At 32.0% G+C, this 11,233-nt stretch overlaps 1 protein-coding gene across 16 annotated transcripts in view; it reads left to right on the top strand.

Annotated features, from left to right (window-relative positions):
- The window catches only part of LOC106869124 (sorbin and SH3 domain-containing protein 1), a 482,929-nt gene that overhangs the window by 403,535 nt on the left and 68,161 nt on the right, over nt 1-11,233 (top strand). For 3 of the 16 annotated variants that reach the window (XM_014914675.2, XM_014914674.2, XM_052968336.1), the window contains exon 1: nt 5,695-9,827. The exons of the other annotated variants lie outside the window; for them this stretch is intronic. In XM_014914675.2, coding sequence (XP_014770161.1) covers nt 6,137-9,827 — 3,691 coding nt within the window. In that variant the 5' untranslated portion in view covers nt 5,695-6,136. Of the gene's footprint in view, nt 1-5,694; nt 9,828-11,233 lie in introns of those variants that run through there. 16 annotated transcript variants of the gene reach the window in all.

Raw genomic sequence — 11,233 nt, 5'->3', positions numbered from 1 at the left:
GACCTGAATAATAATAATGATAACATCGAAAAATACCTTAGGAATGAGAACCCAGGTTCGAAATTTCCCCAAGACACCTGATGAATGCTGGAGGGTATATCAGCCGAAACATTAGGTGTTAACAACAAACAAAATGAAGACAAATATCCATCAAATGTAAATAATGTACATAATTCCTCATCTCTTAAATATAGAACTGTGCTACATCTGTTATTTCTTGTTTTTTTTATTATTATTTGTTGTTTTGGTGTTACTTTAGTGTTTTGCATCTGTTGTTGTGTGTTATATGAATAATGTGAGTGTTGATAGTTTCTTCAGTAGTGAGTGTTTTATTTGTGTTGTGTGAGTTATGTGTTTTAATGTTGGATAGTGTATGTGTTGTGTGGTTGTGTTATATTATTTGATGATAGTTGTGCAGAATGTATGTTGATGGTGATTTTTTTTTTTTTTTTTCATGTTGAGGGAATTGGGTGGCTGGGTTGGCAGTGCTGCATACAGCCATCTCCTCAGTCCTCTATCGTCTGTGAGATGTCCAACATCTTGTCATTCCACTTCTTTCCATATTGTTCTTGGTATTCTTTTACCTTTGGGAAAATTTGTTGTCTATATATATTTGGCATCCAGCAGACTATTCACAATGCATAATGAGCAAGACAAGAAAATTGTTTCTCTTGCATACATTGACTGAGGCCTTTCATAGCAACCTACTCTCTCATTTACAATCATGCACATCACTCAATATTCCAGAATTTTATAAAAATATATTGAATCTATTTTATAAAATTTTTCTTAACATTCAAATATTTCAATTAAAGTACCAATACAGATTTGAAGGAAAACTTAAATGAGTTTCTGCTTGAATAGTTTACTTCAACATTAAATCAGTTAATTAGTTTGCTTTTCATTTTCTAAAAATGATAAATGAGGTATTGGTCATGTATACAAATAGATGTCTTTCTTATAAATTTATGACCTTGAATAAAGGAGACTTATTCATATTACAGTAAGGTCATGGGAGGTAAAGTTTATTTTTTAACCCTGACTCTTGGTTTAACCTTAGACTTACAACTTCATTTGAATGCTTATAACAGAGTTGATTCCACTAAAGGCAGAAAAGGGTCAGATGGTGGTGTTAAACTGAGCAATGGATTAAGTCTACTGCTCAAGATTTAGTTAATGACAGACAAAATGCTTTGTGGTGTTTGCTTCAATCCCTTTGCATTCTGAGTTCGCTCACCCTCCCAAGTTGACTTTGCCTTTCATCTGTCCCAGTTCTAAAACACTTGTGCTAGTGTTAAAAATAGTTGTTATTATTGATAGAGAGTAGTGATAAAGAATAGACGGTAAGTTTGGCAGGATGTTGGACATTTAACTCAGTGCTCTAACAAACCTGCCATCTATTCTTTATCACCATAATAATTGTTATTGTGAGGATTACAGTAATACTGTGCATAGACAGTAGCAAGAAGAGATTTTATCTTTCTGAAGTAAAATAAAATAAATACCGGTTATATATTTGGTTTCATTTAATGGTTATTTGTCCTAGCTACACAATTGGCTTCAAATCTCATTTTTATCTATTTATTAGTTTTAACTGTAATTTCCCAGAAAATTAATACTTCCAGCTAAAATCACTTCATTACTTCTCTTACAACTTTGAGAAAGGCAGCTTTGTTTCACAATGCACATTGCACTTTATAAATGCAATAAAAATATCAATATAAATTCATTTGACTAGATTAAGAACATTTTAACAAGAGAGTATGTATAACCTATTGAACTGTCTTCAATTTGTTGATTGATGTTTGTGTTATGATATCAAGAAGAATAACAGGAAATGTTGACTTGAACATGTAATTAAATTTTAAAAAATCAAAGAAGCATTATAGAGACAATAATAATAAAGATTTATAGAAGAGAGGCATAATATCACAGATTTTTAATGGGGAGGAGTTTAGTATATACACAGTGTATTACTGATGCTTATTGATCCCATGTGGAGAAAAAGCAAACATTTTTTACAGGGATAATTTTTGTAGGATAAATATATAGTTTATTGATTCAGGTACGATTTTACCATTTATCCCATACCACCACAGAAGTGTGAAAGGCAAAATCAATCACAACAGGATTTGAACTCACAGCAGCAAACAGTGAAACTGAATACTGCAATGCATTTTGTCTGGTACTCGTATAGTATTTCTGCTATGTTCCTAATGATATTTATAATGATTTTTATTTTATTTTACTTTTGTATATTCGTTTTTCCATACATGGGTAGGAGGATTTATTTGTTACAGCTGGATACCTATCCTACCACTAACCATTGGGCCCTAAACTAGGGAGTGAGTAGTGCCTATTTTTGCTGCTGGGTCAGCCAAAATGAAGCAATGTTGACGCTCTTACCCAGGAAAAGTAGCACAATAACTGTAATAAGATCTAAATTTAGAGTCATGTGAACAGTAGCCTGCAGTTTAATCTTACGGCCATTACCCTTCTTAATGATAATGTTAATGATGGTGTTGATGATTAATATCCTAAAAGCAATGAAGCTATTATTTGGTACAGGTGAATTGAGTGGGATAAAAACCAACATACATTCCTGTTATCTAAATACTTCTTGTATTTTTATGATTTATCGCAATAAACGTCTTTGGATAGCATCACCACCCTGTTAGTGACCATCACCATTTGAGTGTCAGCTAAGTACATTTATTAAAGAATGTTAGCTTAGGTCTAGAGCAGTGGACTGGAATAATTAGTATAGCACAAAATAAAAATACGTCATAGTACTTAGTCACATCTGTTTGCATTCTGAGTTCAAATCTCACTAAGATCAACTTTGTCTTTCATTCTTCTGTGCATTAACTTTGCTTTTCATTTTTCAAAAATTGATGCTGCTTTTCATTGTCTTTGAATTGATGAACTAAATACTGTATTCTCCAGAATTTGAAGCTTTATGCCTATATTAGAAATCATCATTATTATTAGAATTTTTAATTAGGTTACTAACCAAAATACTTCTGAGACTGGTGAGAGTGATACAGTTGATGTTCAATTGGAATGTCTGTAAATCAAGTATTGAGTTATATCCGTTCAAATTTTGATTTCTAATATCCCAAGAGTTCACTTTGCTTTTCATTTTCTTAGGGCCAATATAATACAGGGGTTAATTTAATTTATATCACCTTTCACCACAAATTCATGGTCTTGTGCCTGTATTAAACATTATTATTATTATTATTATTATTATTTTCATTAGCATCTTCTTCCAATGCTGTTTCCATTTCTTGCCAAGTGTCTTCCTGACACCTAGGGCAGAGAAATGTACTGTGTACATTGGTAGGCCATTAAAACAAACACACTAGATTGTTCATTTACAGAGTAATGTGATAGAGAAAAGGAGGAAGACAGAGAGAAAAAGGGGAAAAAATATAGAAAAGTAAACAGATAAAATAGGGGGGGGGGAATTCACAGCGATAATGCTCTTCTCAATACATATGACGTACCAGTTAAGACAATCTTTTACATTTCCTGCATGCATGTTAAGCCAGGAGTCATTCTTAAATAATTTTCAATTCCTTTTTTGATCATTCCAAGTGCTCTTACAATCACTGGTATTGTAACCATCTTGAGATGCCACATCTTTTTGATTTCGATTAGCGAATCTTTATGTTTTCTGAGCTTATCAAATTCTTTTGCCGAGATATTATGATCACAGAGTATGGTCATGTCAATCAATAAACAAACTTTATTGTTTTGTCTTTCACAATAATATATCTGGTTTATTTGTCTTGATGGTTCAGTCTGTACATACTTGGAAGTCCCAAAGAATAGTTACATTTTCTCCCTCAGTTACAACCTTAGGTTGGTGCTTGTACCATTTGTCAGCAGTTTTGATTTTATAATGCCGACACATCCAATGTAGATATTGGCCAACTCTGTCATGTCTTGATTTGTACTCTACAAGTGCTAAAACCTTACATCCAAAGATTAGGTGGTCAACTGTTTCTATCCCATTGTTGCAGTATCGACACTTTGGGTCTACACCATTTTTCATCACATTGGCTTGATAGCTATGGGTCAATAAGCTCTGATCTTGATATTCATTGTGCAGATTATTCAGCAAACCAGGATACCAGCATCACTCTTCTTCAGAAGCCAAGTGACACAACAAAACAACAAAGTAAGAACACAGTGCAGCTCTGCCTTGCTGAACCCTCATTCATTGAAGTAACAACAGAATCCAAACTGTAGATTACATCTTAAACCAAGATGGCACGATCACAGTTTGAATATCTTTAGTCATAGGCTTATTGGATAAGGGTTGATCTAGAAACAAACAAACAACAACAACAAAGAACTTCAACATAGCTGTTTGACCTGCTAGAAATAGCAGTCAAAACTCTTCCCAATAAAGTTATTAACTTAAGGATACATTGAATAACATATACTTGAAAAATGAATTACAGGATGGTGATGAATGGAACATTTTTGATTGTAGGCCTACTTGATCAGAGATGGTCAAGGACTATATATATATAATCATAAGCTTTAACATATTCATTTAAGAGGTTTGACACCCGCACCCCCCGACATGCCATGCCTTTTCATATATTAGCATTTAAAAGTGTAACTTTGATTAAAAGAGGGCCTGTAAGGGAGAAAACAATCCAAATACCCACTAATCAGTGACACAACAACGATAATAATAATAACATTAATAATAATAATAATAGTAATAATAATGGAATTAACTTTGAAATTAAATCAAGTAAAATAAGCTCATTCCTTTCATTATTTAGAGGAGTAAATAATAATAATAATAATAATAATGATGATGATCATTTACTAAATTGATCACCAAAAATGGGCTAATGGCAGCAGATAGCAGAATCAATCAAAAAATAGTTATAACTGACACCTCTTCATATTATGAGCTCAAATCCTGATGCTAAAGTTTAGAAATCCTTATCATTATGGATTAATACCTGTAGGGATTCCACTGTCTCCTATATCTGTCAAGAATTGGTTTTGTGCTTAAAGAAGAAATTATTACGAAAAAATTCTTCTGATCAGAAAGTTATCTATAAATTTCTTCATTTTTATAGATTATCATCCTTCAAAATAGCTATTTATCTTTTGATAGTTCCATAAATGATTGGAACTAATACGAAAAATAATGTAGTTTTAATATCGTTTTGATTTTAAAATCTGTTTTGAATTAAATATTTGAATGTCATACCTGTTTCCCTTATTATCATTTTTTTTGTTTTTACATTATGATGTTTAGGTTCAGTCCTCTCTTTAATAACCTATATGAACCTTAAATTGTAAAGATTGTAGAAGGTTCCCATATGATAAATACTATTGAATTTTGGTACAATCTACTAATGATGTTATATTAGCATGTCTGCATTTTAAATTTAATATGTATTGTAAATAACACATCTCAGATGGTGCATGGCTTGTTCTGTTTTCAAGCATGAAGTCAATAACTTGAAAAAATTTTTTTAGAAATTTAACAAAAAAAATGCATCTTTTGGATTGTTCTTCTGTTTTTAATTTTTTTTTTTTTTAATATCTTGCACTAACATTTGTTGCCTTTTTTTATTGCAGAGAGTTTGGAATTATTGATGTCAGGTTTCTCCGCTTGCATGGCTCGCCTCATTAAGCATAGTACATTGATTACTTGACTTCATATGAAGTTGAGCTGTAGAATTAACTAATTATTTACTGTGCTATGATGATTGTTGTTACTATGACAACCAATAACATACATCATTTTCCAGCCCCATTATCAAACCATTCTCAGGCCCCTTCTAGTACAAAAAAGAAAAAAGAAAGAAAGAGCTCAGAATAGAAAAGCTTGTGTTCTGTTGTTCCCCTCATTTGCTAATATTATTTAGATTCCAGTCTGGCTTATAGACTAACAATAATCCCTTTCATAACTACCACTCTGGGAAGCTCTATGTAATTATACACATATACAAACGATAATTCATGAAAGATTAATGATTCTGCTTCCAGCTCCATTTTTTTAAACATATCTTGTTCATCTCCTAGAAATGTGCACCAATTATTTTGTGTCTCTTAAATATCTGAATTTCAGACAATAACAAAAACACATGATAATATGAGATATAAGGACCCTTTATACTTTATCCAACCTCTGTTATCATCTAATAAGCAACACATTAGCAAAATATCCAATACTTTCATTTACCTGTTCATCAACTCCATCATTTGTAATGTTATTGATAAAATGCAAAGCCCAACATTGTATAAGTATGACACAAACCAACAATCTTTCTTCAGTGTAGACAAAGATACAAGTGATTCTCTATACACTGGTAATGAAGAAAATACAAACATTTACTCTCTAAACCCTAAAGCTAATCAACAGAAGAGTGTGCCTAAAAATACATTTCCCTTTGATGATACCATGACTAGATTTGAAATGGGTGCAAGAGATCAAAACTCTACTGAGGAGGAGTTAGCTAAATCTAACAATTTTTCTATCAATGATAGGTCTCAGAACAGATCAGACCAAGCTAATATTAGTAATCATATGAAAACTGACAGCTTGCTAGCTCATGAATCAAAATTTTTAGGTGTCAAAGATTCTGCACATGAAGATCAGTATAGGAGAAATGTATCTGAAGAAATATCACTTCTTGAAGAAAATAGAGCAAACTACAAACAGTTTGCTTCACAGCTTGGTGCCCAGTTATGGAACTCACAGAAGGAGATGAAGGAGGAACGATCCAAGCACAAACCTGGTAGTAATGACCCTGTTAATCGTATAGATCATCATACCTATCAGTCTTATGCTGCTGGAATACTACATTCCTCGAAAAGATCTGAAAAATTTTTAAAGCTCAAGAAAAACTTTGACATACTCAATCAGATTTCTGTTCTTGAGAATCACTATGGCATTTCTAGTACTGCTGTGTCTGAACCAAACAACAATAACTATAATAAGCTTCCCCCTAAAAAACTTCGCATGCTGAACCAACTCTACCAGGAATTAAATGATGCGCAAAGCAAAAGAGAATTCTATTGCTCTCTACATTCTGTCCAAAATCACTGGAATCCAAATAATGACCAAGGGTTGAAGCTTCAAAAACCTTTTAGAGATCGATTTGCAGTTTACAGTAAAGGTGTTAACAGAAACCAACCTGTGAAACATGCCGAGATAGGTCAAATAAAGTCATCACAATCAGTTAAGAATCTATGTATGAAATATACCCAACTTGATAATGAGAACAAAGATCAGAAATTGAAATTTACCAAAAATGATTCCAACTCAAAACAACACAATACTTTACCAAGGGTTCTTACAGAAAGAAAAAAAGACAATCTTGGATCATACACACCCCGACCTATTCATGGGACTAATATTGAAGAAGTTCCACATTTATATGAAATTCATGTAAAACATGCTCGGTCATTGCCTCGCCTAAATTTGCAATCATTACATATTCGTTCTGAATCGGCACCTTACGAAAATAAACGTGAGAGGCATTCTCCAGTTCTGACAAGGTCATCATCATGCAGAGACTCTTTTTTTGATTTCTCAAGGAATTTAGAAAATAATAACACCAACAGCAGCAGCAATGACTTTCATGGAAATTTTCCAGAAAATAATTCATCTATTTCAGCAATTCATAACAATTTGACATTAAGTTCACCACATGCAAATGATTGTTTAAATAAATCATCTTTTAGTTCATCTTCAACTGAAAATGATATTCATTTCAATGGTAGTAAGTATCAATATGGTGAAGAATCTACAAGAAATCCACATGAAAACCTGTCTTTTAAGCATGATAGAAAGTTAACAGTAATGAACAAAGACAGTGTCATGAATAACATGACTTCCATTGATTCTCATCCATCTTCTCAGAAGGAAAACTGCAATCCTTTCCAAACTGAAAATGATTACAATCAGATCACAGCACCTCTAACAAATGGGGACAAAGATCATCAGAATTCTACAGCAAGGAATAATGATGATACTGTGAATCCAGTATTTTATATCCGTGATGTAAAGAGTTTTGTCAAAGACAATAACGAATTTTATAGGGAATCTCTTTTCGATGTACCAAACCAGTATTTTGAAGTTCCAGTTTTAAATTCTTCACCTCCAGATTCTCCTCCACCTATTGATGAATTAGATAGGGAAGAAGTAGCCTTTCTAATGCAGTCACATGACCCCCATGATATTTATCCTTACAAACATTTTCCAACAGATGATCCTGCTATTTATTTTGATGATGACTTGGGACAAGGACAGAGATTATATAAATCCTTATCTGTACCTTCTTTCCACACTAGTAATGAAGCAGAGGATTATTTATTAGAGAGCCAACCTGTGGAATCTGAAGATTTACATGTTGATAACAAAAATCTAAATCAAATTAAAGATGGCCATCATCCTAATTTTACAATGCCATACTCTTTGCAAGCACCTATGCAGTCATTTGAACATGTTGAACCTCAAGAGCAAGTTCCAAATCATATTCAAGATACATGTAGTGCTAGTAATTGTCAGTCAGAAAATAATCAAATATACAAAATTGATGAAAATTTAACTATTCAAGGGCTAGACAGTGCTGATAAGGAACTAATAAGAAACCACATTAATAATTTAAATGGAGAGTGTTTACTTTCTGAACTGTTGTGCTCACGTAATAGAAGGTCTCATAGGATTTCAAATAAGCAAAATAACTATACAAATAGTAAAGTTGATCCCCAAAATATTATAGAAAACTCTAAAGAAAATAAGGCTATCTCTAACACAATTGGAGACAGGTCTACTGTAAGTTCAGTTGTCATCTCACCCAATCCAATTTCTTTGACAACTGAATGTACAAGACCTACCACAACTATTCACTCCCTCCAACTAAGTTCTAATCCCTTCTATACTCCTGCCAGCTCAGAAATTTCCACTTCATATCAATCTGACTTATTGCATAAACCATCTGATAGTAAGATAGTGAAAAAAACATCTAAACCACCAGAGGTTCCTCCTCGTACATCAGGTATAAGCATTATTAAAGCGGCTAGATCAGGTGTACCACCTCATATACATGGAATAAACACAGCAAAAACATCTCCTGTACTAGATCTGCCACCAAGCATGTCTGAAATAAACCCACTTAAAAGATATGACTACTCTGTTTCCCCAGACACATCTGGGATAAATCCATTTAAAACATCAAGCCAACCAGATATATCTACAAACATATCTGGAGTTAATCCATTAAATATATATAACCAGTCTAATGTCACAACAATTGGAGTAAATCCTTTTCTAACTTTTAATCAATCAGATATATCTCCAAGCAGGTCTAGTATCAACTCCTTTCAAACATTTAGTCAACCTAATCTATCTCTTAACACCTCTGGAATGAATCCATTTAAAGCTGCTATCCCATCAGATAGGCCTCTTAACACATTTGCATCAAATCCATTTAAACCCTCTAATTTGTCACAGCTATCTCATAGCACATCTGGAGTTAGTGTAAATGTATTATCTAATCAACCAGATTTATCAGCTGGCATTCATGGAGTTAACACTGTCAAAACACCACAAACTCAACCAGTTTTATTGAATGATACTCACAGAATGAATATTGTCAACACAATGCAAAATGAACTACAAAACAACAACTGGCAAATGACTTCAAATACCACAGCTACTACTACTACTACTTCTACAATAACTACAACAGCTAATGCAACAACTACTATTAGTACTACAACAACTACAACTGCAGAACAGGAAATGATTATTTCACAGCCAGACCAAGAAAATACAGGTGAATCATTTTACACCTGATTCATTAGTTTATATTGAAAAGTATAATGATAATAGTAATAATTGGTTCCCTGTTTAGGAAAAGTCCTCTTTATTTTAGTACTAATTTTATGTGGTTTGATATTGTAGTTTCTTGGTTCATCTATTCTTTCTTTTTGTTTTTGGCTTTCAAATTTATTCATTTCTTTCATTAATACTTGCTACATTTAATAGTTAACATAATTATTTTTGTTTTCATTTATGGTTTATCATTGTCTTTAAATTACTTTATGGAGAAACACATACACACATACACACAATGCCTTAGCATGGCCTTAACTTTTATGGTTAAAAACGAACTGACAAAAAGTGTGTGTGCTTGCGTGAATACATGTATTTGCAAATATATTCAACCTTCCCATTAACTTAATACAAACATTGGACCTAAGTGAAGAAAAATTTCCATTCCTGTTAAAAACTCATTAATTTCATTTATCTTAATTGAAATTAATTTTTTTTGTTTAGAAGTCTAAAGTTCAATATGAATATCTATTTTTAAAATGATGATAATTGTTTTTAATAAGACAAAGAAAACTAAAAAATTTTTTTTTTAGTGAGAGGAAGGGAATATTTGATTAAATCAGCCTCAGTACCCGACTGGTACTTTGAAAGACAAAATTGACCTTAGTGAGATTTGAACTCAAAATATATAAATAGTTGGAATAAATTCCCAAAATCCTTTTTCCAGCACTATCAATTCTGCCAATCCAATGGCCTTAATAATGATAATAATAATAATAATAATAATATTAATAATAATAATGATGATGATTAAACAATACATGCAAACACACAATATATATATATATATATATATATATATATATATATATATGTATGTATATATATGTGTGTGTGTGTATATATATATATATATATATATATATATATATTTCTCTACATATAGCAAATCATAAACATTTAATATTAATATATAGTTTTTTGGCATTCTTTCCATGAAAACTGGACTCTATGTTAATTTCTATCTATCAATCATTTTGATTTAATAGATTATTAATGATGTTTTGGCAGTCTCTGTAAGAAATTCACTTTGCAGTTATGGTGTTCCTATGTCAATTCAACTATATGGCATCTTGCACAAATATCTTTCTTTATAGTCTCAATTTTGGGCAATGCCTTCTGAGTAAATTTTTTTTAAAGGGAAACTGCATGAAAAACTGTTTTATGTATGTATAATGTGTGTGTGTTGGTGTGGCCATGTTGGAGCACCACCACCATATATATATATATATATATATATATATATATATAGCAATGTTAATTCTCTAAATGAAGTATTAACAGTAACTGCATGATAAAGTGTAGTATATTGCCACTTAAGTGTGGCTGACCCCTAGGGGTGGATGT

This window comes from Octopus bimaculoides, chromosome 5 (genome assembly GCF_001194135.2).
Source record: "Octopus bimaculoides isolate UCB-OBI-ISO-001 chromosome 5, ASM119413v2, whole genome shotgun sequence".
Taxonomy (NCBI): Eukaryota; Metazoa; Mollusca; class Cephalopoda; order Octopoda; family Octopodidae; genus Octopus; species Octopus bimaculoides.
This window is presented reverse-complemented; position numbering and strand designations above follow the sequence as displayed.